Raw genomic sequence first — 17,434 nt, 5'->3', positions numbered from 1 at the left:
CGCAAATCAGTCACTGTTCCAAGAGGAAGTAAATTCTGTCTTTTAAAATGTATTTTTACGTGCATTTTTTGTGGACTTTCAAACATATAACATGTTGTAAAGTGATTCATTGTGTCAAAACGTTAATTTATCCCAGTTTCATCTTGCCGTGTCTATCAGCCTGCTGTCGTCTGTAGCTGCAAACTGACACGCAGGATAACAGCCTCTTTTAGAATGGGTGTGTATGTGACTTCCTGTCAGCCCTCTGCATATGAAACCAGTTCACTGTTAACCTGCCCGGCCTCACCTTGGAACAGGTACTCCTCTGTGTTCATGTCAGGATTGTCGGTGATGATGTCGAACGGAGACCTGCCAGCCATCATCTCAAACATCAGCACGCCCAGAGCCCACCAGTCCACGCTGAAGCCTGTTGAAGGACGCATGACAAGGAGACAAGAGAGCTGTTCAGGTACAGATCGGACCTGAAAAGTGTCAGACTGCCCCTTTAAAGCTGCCTGTTGCTTTAGTCCACCCTTCAGGACCATCTAAGTGAGACTGTTTCATCAGCAGATAAAAAAGGCTGTGCGGTAAACCGTCTCACCGTAGTCCTCTCCTCTGAGGATCTCAGGTGCGATGTAGTTTGGGGTTCCACAGAAGGTACTGGTGGTGTCACCTGGTCTGATCCCCTCCTGAGGAGAGAAGAAGAAGCAGCGTGGTTGATATATTACGAGCAGGAATTGTGTTAGAAAAAGAGAGACAGAAGCCCTGTTGGCACTTTAAATCAATACATATCTCCTGCATTGTGCCCTTCACCAGCGGCGCACAGAGTCTGGTGAGAAAATCGATGCGTCTCTTGCCTTGCACATGCCGTAGTCTGTGAGCTTGATGTGTCCGTCATGGTCCAGGAGCACGTTGTCCAACTTCAGATCGCGGTAGATGATTCCTTTTTCATGCAGGAAGTTCAGAGCGATGCAGATTTCTGCTGCATAAAATCTGTGAAGGAGAAGAAGAAGAAGAAGAGACACAGGGAATGATGAGTCTGAAGTGTCCTCTACTGCCACCTACAGGCCAAATGTATATACTCGATTTAATACTCCTCTGAACGTGTTGCGCTACAGAAGCGTCAAAGTCACTCTAAAGCCGTTTTCACACATACACTCCTGAAAATTTGTTGATCATTTCAGGAGGACTGCTTCAGATATTCTCCTGACCTAGCTGTTCACACATGATGCTCCTCACAGCGGGAAGACTATCCCTGTCAGTGGTATGGGGGTCAGGGGGGTCTACTGAGGCAAGGCATGACGTAAAACAAACAACGTGGAAGTAGCGGACAAAGCAGCAGAGTCCTCCATAGGACTCTATAATGAGAATATGTGTGTTTGTATCAATGCTACGTGTAGTTGAAGAGAATCTCAATGTGAACTAAAGAGTGGAGAAGAACATACTGGAGAACAGGAAACATGCAGCAGCAGGTTCATTAGAGCACGGAGATGGTAGAGGTGGTGTGCAGACAGTCTATGGTCGTGCAGCGATCACAGGGAATAAACAGACAGAGGAGGCTGATGTTAGCCAGGAGGCTAATGCTAACTCACATGCATTGATTAACCAAATCAGCTCTGGGATGAGCCTTATACTGAGCCTTTCAGGGGCCCGACCTTTGCTTTGGGCGGCCTGATGACACCTGATCTGGTCTAAACGGAACGATTCCACTGAAACAATCTGTTCTTGTGTTACAGTTTCCCCATGTCCTGATGTCCAGCAGCTTTGACGAGAGTAAGAAGAGACTCTAAATCAAACTGTTGTGATGATCCAGCTGAAGATTATCCTCATTGTTGTCTTTTAAAAGAAGTACCTATGTTCATTAATCTCATCACATCGACTTATTTTACATCTTTGCCTTTACAGCCGTTTTAGTTTGAGTTCTGATCATGATTTGATGAGTTGTGTGTGTGTGTGTTTGGTGAGTCAGGAGCATGTTTCCTGTTTGTGTGTGTGTGTGTAGGTTGTGTGTTTTCTGTCTCTGGGAGATAAGCCTTCATTAACACTGACGAGCGTCTCTCTGTCTGCTGCTGTGAAGCCGTGATTGTTAAACCTCTGAAGGCAGAGACCGTGTTTGACAGAGAAATCACAAATCCCACATCGCTCCCCCACGTTCTCCCCGTGACAGCGTGCATTGTGCGCCGCTCTTTCTCCACTGGCATCAGACTGATAGAAGTAGCGTCCTATCAGCAGCACCATCCATCGCCCACCGGCCCCGCCTCCCCCACAGCGCGGGGGAATGCGGCAGGGCTCGGTGTAAGAGCGCTGCTCATGAATATGTACAATCATTATGAGTGATTAACATGCTGCTTTGCATATGTACAGCCACCGTCTCCAGAATACAGATTGCAGGGGCCGATAGGGGCCCAACGGTGCCTCTCTAAATTACCCCGCCTTTGATCCAGCATTTATCACAGCCGCAGTTGGAGAGCCCCGAAAGAGGAGAGGCACAATGAATTATGGGTGCTCATTATATTTCTCAGAGGTGGAAAAAAAAAGTGTTAAGTTGGGTTTTGGCAGCGCTGCTAAAACATCCCATTAAGCATCTGTTTGCAAGGAGCGCTCATAAGAAGAACGTTCTGGATGAGCGTAACGAAGCCAAACACACACACACACACACACACACACACACACACACACACACACACACACACACACACACACACACACACACACACACACACACACAACCTGCTCTCCACCAAACAGCATCATGTGTGAATCACAGAAGAATCATCCGGAGGAGGTTCAATCAGCTGGAACTGAAATAGTCCTGATTTCAGAGATGAGTTTCTGGAGTACTCTGTTGAATGCACCGAGTGAACTTTACCAAAATATAACCCTCACATCGTCCACCTGCGTGTGGCTCGTATGTGAGCCCGTCCTGCAGGACCTCAGCCTGGTCCTGACATGGTTGTATTTATTTATTAATGCTTGTGCATTATGGGTGATGTGCTCTAATGCTGTTTGATGTTTTCATCGGTTAATCTTCACCATTTACATGTTGAGTGTTGTTTGTTTATTGATTCTCCTGCAGAGCCAGATCAGTGTATGCTGCAGTGTAAGAAAGTATCGTATCATAACGTATCATGTTGTATCGTAACCTACTGACTCGTATAGTAAAGTCTCATATCATGTCATACTCTGTAGTCTTTAGTTAGACAGCGTGCAGGTGTTTGCTTACAACACCTGGATGGTTACCTTGCATGTTCTTCAGGGAGCTTCCTCTGTCGTTGCATATGAAACATCAAGTCCCCGCCGTTCACATACTCAATCACCAGAAATAACCTGGAAACAAGAGCAAGAGGTGACGTCATCATAGAGCACATTCGGACCAGAAGAGTTTAGCAAAAATTTGAGAGATTCTCCATTGTGAAACATTTTCCCTGATGAAAGTATGAGAACAAAGTCTGCAGAGAAAAGAACATCCCCTCATCAGAAAGTCCGACTTCATACTCCTGAACAAACTGAGGTGTGGTCTCTCTCTTACCGACTCGCTGTCTGAAAACAGGAGTGGAGGCCGACGAGGAAAGGGTTGGTGGACGCCTGCTCGAACACATGCTTCTCCGTCTGCACCCAGTCGATATCCTGCAGAGAGGACGAGACAGACGCAGAAAAGATCATGTATTAGCAATCAATGAGTCTGATCAATAGACGCTCTCTGTGGTTAAACAGACGGATGATGAATGCAGCCAGTCGGACGCTTTTTGTTCAGATTGGATGAGCAGCAGGAACCACAAAACTTTCTACTTCCCTAAAAGACAGAATGAATGTTTTTAAAGGTGTTTGACTATCCAGATGTTTTTAGGGTGAGTCCAGCTCTGCAGTTGCTATACTGTTGTTGTGTTAACGGGACTGTCTGAACTGTAGTTTTTTATACTTCTACATTGGATTTAATTTTCAGCAACGGAGAATGCCGCGTGCTAAAAAACAGCAATAAAAAGACAATAAATCCTGCAGACTAACTCTAATACGTGTCTCTAGTCTGTCTACAAACCCCCCAATGATGAGAAAAGTCCATCCTCTCCGTCTTCTGCCTGCTCCACTTTTCTGAAAATGTGTGCTCAAACAGGCCGTTTGGAGATTTTCCCTTCATGACATCACAAAGGGCAATAGCCACTCCCACAGCTAGGTGTTTGTTCTGCCCTCTGAGTCTGCCTTCTCACCGTAAACAATAGGACATTGAGCGAGAAACAGCGAGACACCCGAGCCCTTCCAGAGAGGGGGCGTGGTCAGGCACAGCTCATTTACATATTTAAAGGTACAGACACAGAAACAGCCTGTTCTGAGCAGGGCTGAAATAGAGGGGTTTATAGGCATGATCAAATACAGGATCAGAGTGGATTTAGAACAAAAAACTTCACACATGTTTTGAGGAGCTCTGAGACTTATTTACACTGAAGAGGAGGAGGACATGTGACCTTTAAGTTTTAAAGGGACAGCTGAAGACAGACAGGAAACGTTGGGAGGAGAGAGAGTGGAGGGATGTCATGCAGTAAAGGGCCGAGGTCGGATTTAAAAAAACGCTGCGACGAGAACTATAGCCTCCATACATGGGGCGCTCAACATAACTGCCAGACCATCGGCGCTCCCTAAATTGACTTTGCCGTCTTTGCTTTGCAGGAGTTCAGGCTCGTCTCTTATTGACGTCTGTATCTGTTTAAATGTTCACACTTCACTCACAGAGAGGCTGTGCTCGTTTCGCCCCGGGCCAGGATGTTTTATGCTGATTTAAAGTGTGGTTAAGTCGATGGTAGTTAATAATTTATGTTTATTATACCTTTAATTTTGAGGACCCCTCGTTGTGCTCCAGCAGCAGCACATGGTTAATTGATCACATCACAATAGAGACCCCATGTTGTGATCATGATACAGAACTCTTCATAGTTTTTAACCCTGCAGGATCACAGACGATGGTCATCACAGTCTGTGCAGAGCATGCTGCCCTTCAACGTCAGGAATTAGACGCCTCCCGACATGAATTACTAAAATTAATGTGCATTAATGAAAACAGGAAGTCCAATAAAATCATGAATAGGGATCCATAATTTCCTCAAATCTTCTTCATTAGAGATAAATTTGATCTTTGTGATGCAGCCTGTTTGGTTTTTGTTCGTATTAAAGTTGATGAGGAGTTAAAGAAATAAAGAAAGTGAGGGGAGAGGCTCTGCAGATGGTGATGATGACGCTCTGCACACTGAGCTTCAGTCCAGCTTTATGTGCTGTGTAATTGGCATTTAGAAGAAGAGTTAAAGGTTGAGCAATAGCGCCATCTGCTGGGCTCCAATAACACAAACTCACTCTAACAGGAGTCAGCTCTCTCCTTTTTCCAGACACAAGTTTCTATTTATAAGAATCTCTCTGATGCAAATCTTTTTAAAGGTACAGTGTTTAAATAATTTATAAACTTATTTTGTGTTTTTATTGTTTTTATGTAGAGATGAATCAGCCTGCAGATCTCTTTATAAAGACTGAAGGCGGCCATGAAACAGAACTCAAGAGCGCTGTCACATATTTAACGATATGTGGTAAAAAGAGACGTCCAGCCTAAAGGCAGAAGTTGTGCATCGTTAAAGGGACATGTTCCTTACCTCTGTCTATTTGAGTAAAATTAAAGGTGCAATCAGTGAGATGTGTAGTGAGTGAAATGATGAAGTGAGCTTACTATATGATCAGACATTAAGGAAACATGCTATGTTGAAGTGCTGGCTTCTCTGACAACAATGCAGCAGCCGGTATGTCCTCCTTCTAACTTTAGATTCTGGTCCTGAATGATCTGGATTTGTTTGGACCAGAGAAGGTAGGCGGTTTTAAGACGACCCCCCCACATGGCCGTTTTGGACGCCCCTCGGTTTGCCAGATATGAGAGCAGTTATCAGGTCAAACCAACAGGTGTTGCAGCGATGGAAGTGGGCAAGAGAAGTGGTTCAGATAGAAGTGATTGTACCCGACCTAAAAAGCCTCTGCATGTTTCTAATAAGCTCCACGAGCAGAAACGTGCACAAACTAGGATCAATATTGGAGATGCTTTTGAAAAATGGAGAGAGGTTAGAACACAGAAAGGTTTACAGACCCATGCAGAGCTGGATAAACACTGAAGCTTCAGTGTCCACCACATGGTGACCTGTGTGAGGATGGACTCTAGAGAAGAGGGGGCGGGGGGGGGGGGGGACAGCTCTCTACAATGTTTTGAATTTGGACTGCAGTACCCATTTTAAACATGAGGGGTCAGAGTTACATACTGCTCCTTTAAGTCATGTAAATATTTATTTTCTCAATGTTTCTGCAGGTATTAGGATTCATGCCTCCTCTCCAACACATTGCATTTAAGTTTTTAGTGTTAACAGCTTTAAAAACTAAAACCATCAACATGATCCAGCTGGATTTAGTGTAAAGAAATGTTTTCTGTAAAATGTGTGAACTGACCCTTTAAGAGGTTCAATCTGGAGTATTGTAAGTCTCCTTTTTTTCCACGCACACCGCAGAATGAAGCAAGTCTCAGCATGTGGAGACGAGGAGCGTGCATGCTCTGCCAGCTTCATCCACGATAAATAAAACATGTGAGTGGTGTGTAAGTCTGCATATCTCCTGCTGTAGGAGCATTATGCAGACTTTCCCTTTTTTAAATGGATTTCACGTCATGTTCATCTGGCAATTCATCACAGTAAAAAAAAAAGAAGAAAAAAAGATGATCTTCCCGGATTCATCCTCCTGTGAGTCACCCACTCACTTATTCCTGCTTCCTGCTAAACCCTTTTTTTCAATTCATAAGCTCTCCACCACTTTTGTGTCGTCTCCACCCACGCTTCCACCGATTTCTTCTCCCTCATTCCTCTCAGGCGCTCCCACCAGTCTCTGACGCAGGCCTCCTCTCTTCCTGTTACTCACTCCTGCTTTCCAGCAGCTCCGTCTCTTTCAATCTTTTTTCATACATTTCAAACGGTCCGGCACATTTTGAATCTTCGCCCTCGGGACGCCGCGCCCTGCACCTTTCATCCCGACTGTTTCACGCTTAGAACGAAAAGTCGAAGAAATTACATGGACGCATGAATACAAAAAAACCCAGCAGTGCTCTGACTCTAAGGAACACGAGCTGAGAAAACATGTTTAAAATTCTCCTCCACATGCATGAAACGACGTGTTTAACCCTCAGATGGGTTTAACCCTCTGATTCCTCATAATATTCCTGAAGACGTGCGGCACCTGTTCTTTCTTTCATGAGCTCCACCTTTACAGAAAGTAGTCCAGGAACTAAATGTGTCAAATCCTCATTTCTCTGGTAAATGGACTTGAGCTTGAGCTGACTAATCCATTCCAGTGGGAGTAACTTGGGGTTAAGTGTCTTGCGCAAAGACACATCGGACATGTGGTAGAAGGAGCTGGGGATTGAACCCCAGACCTTCTGGTTAAGAGATGACTGACTCCACCACTAAGCCACAGCCACCAGAAAAATAAAAACTAGTCACCTGTTTAATTTGTATCTCTGGAAACTAAAGTGGGACTTGAGCAGATCCAGTGTTTAATTTTTGTTCATTTCCTCTTTTCGGTTCTTGATTTTGAGGTTTTTGGCTGCGTCCACTCACCAGCGTCATGATGGAGTTAATAATACATCCATGGAAGGCTGGATGTTGTCAGCTTGTCTCCTCTCATTTCAATGCATGAAAGAAGCCGATTGGAGGACTGACTGTCTGAGAGAGCTCACGAGCAGGAGGCGGAGATGTTTGGTGTTTTAACTCTGGAGCTGCAGGAAGCTGGCCTGTAGTTCTGTACCTGTCCCTCCCGCCTCTGTGTCACCTCTAAAGTCCGGCTCAGTCTGCAGGATAGTCAGGTCGATTTGAGGTCCGATTCTTTCCCGACAACCGCAGGGTCGTTTGAGTCGTATAAGGAGCCAATTTAAACATCCCTGATTTATATCAAACATTCTTCACCACAATAACCACGAGAGACGAGGGAGGACAGTAACAAGTGGACACAAGTAGCGACCAGTAGCAGGACGCAACCTGCACAGGTGAGCTGATCACCTGAAATGCATCTGACCGTTACAATCTGACCTCCAGCTCTTAAAGTCTTTATATGTTATTTTTTTGATCCAGCAGATGTCGCCCTTGAGCACCAGCATGAAACCAAAACAACTCGCGGTGCATTGTTGTGTTAGCATGCTAATGCTAGCGATCTTTATTATGCTCATATCTTCACACTGCATGTAAATTTACCTGAAATGAGCGTGATCTAGAAACACAGTTAAGCAGTGAGTACAGTATGTTATTCTTCTTTTCTCTACTCCCTCAATTAAACAACTTTTATACACAAGGGGAGGAGTCAGCCGGCCGTCCGGGCGATGTAAACAAACTGACAGGACTCAGGAAAACTCTGAAAGCATCACAGACAGTGGGACTCGGGTGTTACACCTATTGTAGACAGTCATGACTCACAGAGTTATTTTCAGAGGATATACTTGATTTCTATTATATTTAAGTGTGAAAAATCACATATAAAGCTCTTACAGAGATCGAATGGAAAGAGTCCGTATAGATGACGGATGGACGACTTCATTTAGAGTTTGGATCTGATCTCTGTATCTCACCTCGTCGTCATGGACCAGCTCCTTCTTCACCACCTTCATGGCGTACACCTGCTCGTTCTTCTTTAACCGCACCAGCAGGACTTTGGCGTAGCTGCCGCGCCCGATCACCCGGATCAGGTCAAAGTCCCCGAGGCCGAGAGCGAGACCGGGAGACAGTTTGATCCCGTCGATGCCGTCCACCACCGCTTTGATGTCCTGCAGCGGGGAGGAGACGTCAGGGTGGGACGAGGTTTAGTTATTCTTATTAACAGTTAGTTCAGACAAAGTATCATTTAAAACTACATTCATGTTTAACTTCTTGCAGGTCTTTGATGTAAAACAGGATCAGTTTAATGTCTTTAATGTTCAGATTTAAGATAGAAGAAAATAAAGAATCTATGTTTTCTAAATTACCTTAAATAAAAAAGGATTCACTCACTTTTCCAAAAATATGACATAAACATTTTATATCAAACACAACATGACTTCATAACTTTACAAACTTTAAGGAAATACTCGTCTCACCTCCACTTCTCCATCCTCCGTTTTATCCACGGTACAGTTGTGCGGTAAAAACGGTACTGAAACACAGGAGAACATTTAGAGACCGTCATGATCTGAAGTCAAGTAAGTGTTGTTCATGTTTTCAGCCACTAGAGGGAGGCAGAGCACAGAGAATAAAGTGCAGAAACTAGGTCACTCTACAGGGAGTCCCCCTCCCACAGCTTCTCACATCAGAGACCCAAACCACAGACGCACCTCCACATCGGCTCGGAGCCTCCGTTTGAAGATTGAACTTTGTGTTTAATGGAGAAGATTCTTTATTAGATTAGAGATTAACTATTATAATTCAGAGATTAGTCTCTTTTTTAAATTTAAAATGCAGACAAATCCATCAGAGATAGAAAGAGGGACAAACAGTGAAATCAGGATTAAAGAAGAGGCACAGTGAGTGCTCAGAAACTTTACATGTGTGTTAAAAATATTAAATTTGGACTCTTTCATTTCAAACGTTATCAATTGATTGGTCGATTGAACTCTATTGTCAGTCTAAAATTTGTTTTGCATCATCAACATTCAAACACCAGACTAATATTCAGAGGCCTTCAACACGCTCTGATCTGGGATTCAGCTCCAGATTCAATCTAAGAATCGGCTGGTGATTTATGGACCCTGTCTCTCTGGTTTGATGGTCACAGTTCAAAGTCAGAGCGTTCAGAGCGTGGTGAGGGTTGGAGACGACGCTGTTAGCACTGAAGCCTTAACATGTCCGCCTGCAGCCTTAACATGTTAGCATGCAGCCCTAACATGTTATCATGCAGCCCTAACATCTTAGCATGCAGCCCTAACATGTTAGCATGCAGCCCTAACATGTTAGCATGCAGCCCTAACATGTTAGCATGCAGCCCTAACATGTTTCTATAGAAGGCTGATTCAAAGAGTCTCTGGAGCAGTTGGTCTTCAATGATCAGATTTTTAATTGGTGGAGCAGTTTAGACTTTAGTCAACGGACACTTCCACCGTGAGGTGTTAAAGCTCTTTATGACACTGAGAATCACAGACACATGGACCAGTTTGGGAATCTTTGTCCAAATGTTACTACAAAGTGAATCCCAAACATCGATGTAATCTGTATCCTCATAAGAAAAATAAAATGTAATAAATAAAGGTCTTTCTTACTCCTGTCTGTGTCCTCTGTGTCGTCTGGTGGAAGGTCCACCTCGTCACCTTTTCCATCTGAGGGGGGCTCCTGTGATGGCATAGCTGGATCCTGAGCAAAGACATGCAGAAGGTCACCTAAATATCCTGCAACACGTTCCCCCAAACATCCCCTCAAATAACCCCTGACATGTCCACTCAGTGTTCGACACTCCTGGAGCAGAGTGCAGTAAATCATGTCTGCAGAGTGATCGTTCAGAGCTGCTCTCTGCTAACGTACGGACGTGTTTCTGCTCTCTGATGATGATGTGGATGTCTCACTAGAAAAGAGGTTTAATTATTTCTTAAGTCCGTTATCTGCGTCTGAGGTTGCAGCTGAGATAAAGAGAGGAAACAGATCTTCTTGCACTGGAGGAACATTGATTTCTTTGTCAGGAGTTTGTCTCTGTGTGTTGGGTCAGATGTGTTTATGTAACTGAACTGGTCTCGTCTCTAAACTCGGAGGTCTTATTTGAATTAAATGATGAGGAAGAGCTGCAGAAAGACAAACAGGACATTTTTGAGGAAAGCTTTTCAGAGTCATGTTTGAATGCATTGATCTCTGTGATCTGTTACAGCTGCTCAACATTGTTTACATGTTCAGTTATGTGATCGTTTGCTGTTGTCGACTGTTGCCACAGCCCGGTGACTGATCAGTTTGATTGGTGGGAGGAGTCGTACCTCCAGCTGAACATCTCTAAAACTAAAGATATGATTGTTAATCTGCTGCTGGAGCACAACGAGGGGGTCCTCAAAATTAAAGATCCACTAACATAAATTATGAACTTTCACCGATTTTCAATCAGCATAAAACATCCTGGCCGGGTGAAACGCACTTAAACTCTCTGTGAGTGAAGTGTAAAACATTCAAACACTCTGACTGATAACATTTAAATTCTGCAGAGCTGATCTGTTGATGAAGGTACGGAATGTTTCTCATCATCACAAGGGTTCATGCTTCTCTGACAACAATGCAGCAGCCAGTATGTCCTCCTTCTAACTTTAGATTCTGGTCCTGAATGCTCTGGATTTGTTTGGACTAGAGAAGGTAGGCAGTTTTAAGCCCCCCCCCCCCCCCCACACAGCCATTTTGGACGCCCCTCAGTTTGCCAGATATGAGAGCAGTTATCAGGTCAACAGGTGTTACAGCGATGGAAGCGGGCAAGAGAAGTGGTTCAGATAGAAGTGATTGTACCCGACCTAAAAAGCCTCTGCATGTTTCTAATAAGCTCCACGAGCAGAAACGTGCTCAAACTAGGATCAATATTGGAGATGCTTTTGAAAAATGGAGAGAGGTTAGAACACAGAAAGGTTTACAGACCCATGCAGAGCTGGATAAACACTGAAGCTTCAGTGTTCACCACATGGTGACCTGCGTGAGCATCCACTCTAGAGACGAGGGGGGGGGGAGACAGCTCTCTACAATGTTTAGAATTTAGACTGCAGTACCCATTTTAAACACTAGAGGTCAGAGTTACATATTTCTCCTTTAAATTGAAATGTTCTTCCCCATATAATATCTCTTACCTGTTATAAACTGTGCAGGCCTTGTTTTTGAATTCAAACTTCTATCTATATTATAAATTAGATAATTATCTTGCTCATGTTGGTGTGTGTTTTCTGTGTTGAACACATCAGTGGTGTTTGCATGTCCTCCTCACAGGATTGCGTACTCACCATAAGCGTTTGGCAGGTCTGAGGGAAGAGTCTGTGACAGCGCTTATGGACCAGCAGTTTGCAGTTGATACACTTGTAGCCCTGCCGGCCCAGCCCCCATATCCGTTCACTACAGTGGCCACAGTCGGCTTTCTGTAAGACAGGACACAAGCACAGAGTTCACCTCACATACTGACAGGATCAGTCATTATTGATTCCTCATCAGAGGGTCCATTAACAGGAAGCACCGAACAGTAAATGACGACAGAATGAGACAGACGTACACCAGTTTCAGGTGAGGGTGCTGGAAGACAAATCTTTCTTTATGATGATGTCATTCTTTCTGCTGCACAAACTCGTCTTTTATTCATTAATTTGAATGTTCAGGATTATTAAAGGTCACATATTCTCCTCTTCAATCAGAGTAAATAACTCTCAGAGCTCCTCAAAACGTGTGTGAAGTTTCTTGTTCTAAATCCACTCTGATCCTTTATTTGATCATGTCTATAAACCCCTCTATTTCAGCCCTGCTCAGAACAGGCTGTTTCTGTGTCTGTACCTTTAAATATGTAAATGAGCTGTGTCTGACCACGCCCCCTCTCTGGAAGGGCTTGGGTGTCTCGGGCTTTCTCGCTCCATGTCCTATTGTTTACGGTGAGAAGGCAGACTCAGAGGGCAGAACAAACACCTAGCTGTGGAGTGTCACCCACCTGGGGGAGGGGCTACTGCCCTTTGTGATGTCATGAAGGGAAAATCTGCAAACGGCCACTTTTCACACATTTTCTGAAAAGTGGAGCAGGCAGAAGACGGAGAGGATGGACTTTACTCATCATTGGGGGGTTTGTAGACAGACTAGAGACACATATTAGAGTTAGAGAAACATGGTGAAGTGGATTTAGAATAATATGAGACCTTAAATTCTTAACAGCAGCAGCCCATACGACAAAATTACACTTCTTCTGGAAAGGAAGACAACGTCATTTCCTCCTAACTGTTGATGAGAGGCAGCCGATTGGGCATTGGACACACCAACCAGCGCGACACACTCTCCTCTCGCTCGTCACAAAAATCCAAAATCATACAGAAATCTGAACTCAAAGGAAAAGAGAACGGAAGCTGACGACACGGTCCGTCGGATCGCGGTGACAAGACGCCTTCAATCAAGAAAGCGCAGCTGTCTAGCTTCCACTCTTGTTTATTAACCAGCTCTTAGTTCATTTCCTTTGTTTGTATGTTTTGTTTTGGTTGCGGCGTAACACTGGAAAATATATTTAATGAAGACCAGATGGTCACTCAGCTGGAAAGTAACTGTGCATGAACTTCCATTGACACTCTGGAGAGTGATGATGTTTGTTGTAATCCATATAGCGCCCTCTGCTGGTGACAGAGAACTGCTTGTTCAGTTTTCTCCTCAGAGTCCCTGGACATCAATAAATCTGTCAGCACAAAGTCTCTCTGGAGACCAAACACTTAGTGTGTGTGTGCGTGTGTGTGCACGCTGACAGTGTGAAGAACAAAGAGCCTCAGTTCGAGCTCTGTTGCCATAGAAGTGCTTCAAAGGCTTCCTTCAGTCTCGTCTGACTCGACTCAGAGGTTAAGACGTGTGTTTTTAAATATTCGATAGCTTTTCACCTTTCTGCTCAGCACACTCGACCTGAGAGGGTCAGGTGTGTACAACACCTGTCGGCCAATCAGAGAGAATTAGAACATCTTCCTTTAATTCATCAGAAGACCTCAGAGTCAGCACTTCTGTTCCACCAGGTTCCTTTCAGCTCTTTTATTCAGAGGTCTGAGTGAAGTCAATACGGAGGCCTGCATTCTATCTAATGTCCAGCAGGGGGCGACTCCGCTGTTTGCATGAAGCAGGCTGTTCTGAGGCCTTCTATCTCCACCTCTCAGGGTTCACAGGTCGTGTCTGTTTGGAGCTACAGATGTCTTTATGAGTCTCCTCACTACTATCTTAAAAAATCATTTTAGTTCAGTTAAACTTCCACAGAAAATAAAGGATGTAAACAGTAAACTCATTGAAGTGTACACACTCAGTGCAGGTACGTTTATTGTCCTTTGAGTTCTGCGTCAGAGCAGCTGAGTCCGTCTCTGACGTCCTTGACCTAACTGGACGTCTTCCCACCGCTCATTGCTGCAGAGGAGATGTAATCCCTGAATCCTTGCCTGCTCCACCATCACACTATGATTTCATTTACTGCAGGATTCATCATCATATTCCATATCAAAGGGCATCTGCAGGACATGACGTGTAACTCAGACAGAGTCCAGTCCGACCAGCAGCAGGGTTTGCAACCAAAAGATTCAATTTAAACGACAATAAAAAGATGTAGTCATTTTATTTGAGGAGAAACTGTCAAACTGCATTACCCAGCAGGCATGAGACTGAGCCCAGCACAGATGAGGAGTTTATCCCTCCTCTGTGGGTCATGCAGGGAGCTCTGATTGTCCTGCAGCCGGGAGATAAAAGGATGAGAAGATGTGATCGATCGACTGAGTTACAGATCATACGAGTGCCAGGAAACTGACCGACCGGCTCCATGATGAGAAATGATCACAGACACAGAAGAACTCACCTGACCGCAGACATCTGATTAAGTCTGAGCAGTGATAAAACCACAATGTTCCTAAAATCAACCGTAAATATTAACATCACAACACGACGCAGCATCCAGAGAGAAGAGACGAGACAGGCAGCAGGGGACGGTTATAATAATATCAATAAACTGGGATAATAAGATTTCAGATACAAGCGGCTGAAATTAGTTTCCTCCAGACGTTTCAGGCATCTGATTAGGATCCTCCTGGACGCCTCCCTTTGGAGGTTTTCCAGGTTCATACAACTAGGAGGAGACCCCCTAGTTCAGACAATACCAACATTAATTTCTATAACCCACACAGCTACTTCTTCTCTTCTTTTAAAAACTCTTAACCAACTCAGGTGATACAGATCTGCGTCTGAAAACATGCATCTGCAAACCTGTGCGGCCATTCTGCAGAAAAGAAAGGCTTTAGGCTAAAAGTGAGGAAGACCCTGCAGTGGAGTCATGTGTTAACAGCCTGATACCCCCCCTGCTGTGAGCCTAAAAGTGTCCTGAAACACCCGGACAGCCAGGGGAAAGAAAACGCCACAGCTAACGGTTAGCATGGTACCAGACGGGCTCTCAGTTTCTGCTGTGTGACAAACAGAAACACAGGAGGACTGAGAGCACAACATCTGAAGGTAAATATCAGAGATTAATGTTTGTGTGAACACACTCCATCCCTCTGCAGCCTGCTCTTTAGTTTATTTCTCTGCACGGTGAGATTTAGGTGTCAGTCGCCCCCTGATGGAGCTCCTGTGGAGGCGGACATCCAGCAGAGACTGAATCTGCTCCATCAGCCAGAGACAGGAGCTAAAGAGGCCCCATTACGTCTAATGGGAGGGATCCACAAAGCAGCTTTCTGCTCTGCAGCATCAGGGGGAGACGGAGAGATGAAGAGGAGGGAGGGAGGGAGGGGGGAGACAGACGTGTGCAGACTGAGAGGAAGCAGAGGGATGGAGTGAGAGAAGGGAGGAGAAACCTGACCTACTTCTCTCGGGCTTATTTATATGCTGAGGACAACTTCATGAACCAACCAGCAGCCTGCAAACCGGCATAGCAACAACAGTCAGACAAATCCCAGTCGGAAAAAAACCTGCTGGTTACCAGTTCACACATTAACTGGGAGTGCTGGTTCTCTGTGAGTAACATCATACACACAAGAATTTAGACCCACTGCCTTCAGATTTAAACTGTAAGGAGCCAAAGAAGACTCAGTGTCCACCTGGCGTTTTATTCTGAGCGTCTTTTTTAAATTGTTTTCAATGAGTAGAGAGTAGAGAGCGTTCGCAGCAGCTGGCGGGCGCCCGGAGAAAACTCACAGCGCATCGCGTCTTCATTCCAAACACAGCCCTCATCATCATCATCATCATCATCCTTACTGCTCTATCTGGTGGTGCTAATGTACATCTCTGCTTTTACTGAACAGGCCTGGCTCCACGGAGCAGCAGTACTTTAATAATGACCACATCGAGGGCGTGTGTGGATGTCCGAGCAAAGTGCTGAGTCAGAAAGATGGCAGTGCGCTGAACTTCTGCAGAGACATTAAGACTACAACACCCAGGGGAGAAGCTTTAAAGCAAGAAGGATAATAATAAAGATTTAACCAATTCTTTTTTTTTACCCTGAGCACTTCCTCCTTACTCTGCAAAACTGTAAAACTTTAGTTTAACAGCTGAAACAGACAGAAGTAAACACTTTACTCCACACAGGAAGTGACAGAGAGAGACAGTTAACATGGTCTGAGCCTGATCTACCTGTCCTCTCAGGTGTTCTCTCAGAGTCTCAGACTGTGTTCAGAGCATCGTGTTTGTCTGAAGGCTGCTGCAAGGATTGGATTCATGATAATCGACAACATTCTGGGGAAAAGTCAGACCTTTAAACAAACGACAAAAACACAACTTACAACAATAAACTGTCTGTGTTACTGCTCAGCCAATGAAAGGCGTCTGATCAAACCTTCAAAACAACTCACAACTCCCGGTTCCTCCCACCCCCCGGTGGTGGAGTGAACATCCAAACTCCATTCGATCTGCAGAGTCCCTCTGCACCTTTAAAAAAAAGCTAAAGACCCAGCTCTTTATGAATACCTACTAACTTAATGATGATGATGATGATGTTTAGGATGGTTTAATGCTGATTACAACTCTCAAGAACAGCTGTCGATGTTGTGCTCTGTCTCTGGTCACTTCCTGTCAGCACCTCTTGTCACTTCCTGTCAGCACCTGTGTGTCCGATCAGACTCCTGACGTTGTCTCCTCCTATCTAGATCATCGCTTATGTCGTTCTTACTCTCTGATGTTCGTCGCTTTGGATAAAAGCGTCTGATAAATGAGCAGTAGAATAAAACGTGACCTGGCTAAAGCTGAAATCAGCTTGAAGTAAAAGGCGTGTTTCTCAAGCAGCAGCAGTACCTCGTCTTCTTGCTCCATGCTCAGATAAAAAAACACATTGAGTACTTAAAGGCCGGATTGAAACAGCTTAATGTCTCTCTACTTCTTCTGCGTTACAGAATGAGAACACTTCAGTCTCATGTTTCAGACGAGCTGCTGCAGAGAAATGATGAAAGCCCACACGTGCTGCAGGTACCTGTGTGTGTGTGTGTGTGTGTGTGTGTGTGTGTGTGTGTGTGTGTGTGTGTGTGTGTGTGTGTGTGTGTGTGTGTGTGTGTGTGTGAGTGTGTGTGAGTGTGTGTGTGCGTGTGTGTATGAAACAACTTCCAAACAAACCATAACTAGAACAGCATGAATTATTCATCCATATCCAGATAGCTTAGCATCAGCCGTGACTTGATTACCTGCTGTCATTTATTATTTATCTGCAGAATGTTTATGACACACTGTCCCATTTTCTGCTCACACACACTCTGACACGCTGATTTACAAGAACACGCACACATCAGTGTGTGTTA

The 17,434-nt window shown here is 44.6% G+C and overlaps 1 protein-coding gene across 4 annotated transcripts in view; it reads right to left on the bottom strand.

Annotated features, from left to right (window-relative positions):
• The window catches only part of prkcz (protein kinase C, zeta), an 82,269-nt gene that overhangs the window by 20,067 nt on the left and 44,768 nt on the right, over nt 1–17,434 (bottom strand). For all 4 annotated transcript variants that reach the window (XM_020630356.2, XM_065960840.1, XM_020630357.3 and 1 more), the window contains 9 exons: nt 11,957–12,088; nt 10,262–10,352; nt 9,107–9,162; nt 8,603–8,797; nt 3,509–3,606; nt 3,220–3,306; nt 837–972; nt 581–668; nt 287–406 (listed from right to left, as the gene is read on the bottom strand). In XM_020630356.2, the coding sequence (XP_020486012.1) occupies nt 287–406; nt 581–668; nt 837–972; nt 3,220–3,306; nt 3,509–3,606; nt 8,603–8,797; nt 9,107–9,162; nt 10,262–10,352; nt 11,957–12,088 (1,003 nt within the window). The remainder of the gene's footprint in view (nt 1–286; nt 407–580; nt 669–836; nt 973–3,219; nt 3,307–3,508; nt 3,607–8,602; nt 8,798–9,106; nt 9,163–10,261; nt 10,353–11,956; nt 12,089–17,434) is intronic.

The sequence above is a fragment of the Labrus bergylta genome, chromosome 12, assembly GCF_963930695.1.
Source record: "Labrus bergylta chromosome 12, fLabBer1.1, whole genome shotgun sequence".
In the NCBI taxonomy this organism is placed as follows: domain Eukaryota; kingdom Metazoa; phylum Chordata; class Actinopteri; order Labriformes; family Labridae; genus Labrus; species Labrus bergylta.
The sequence above is the reverse complement of the archived record's forward strand: the minus strand, read 5'-3'. Positions and strand labels throughout refer to the sequence as shown.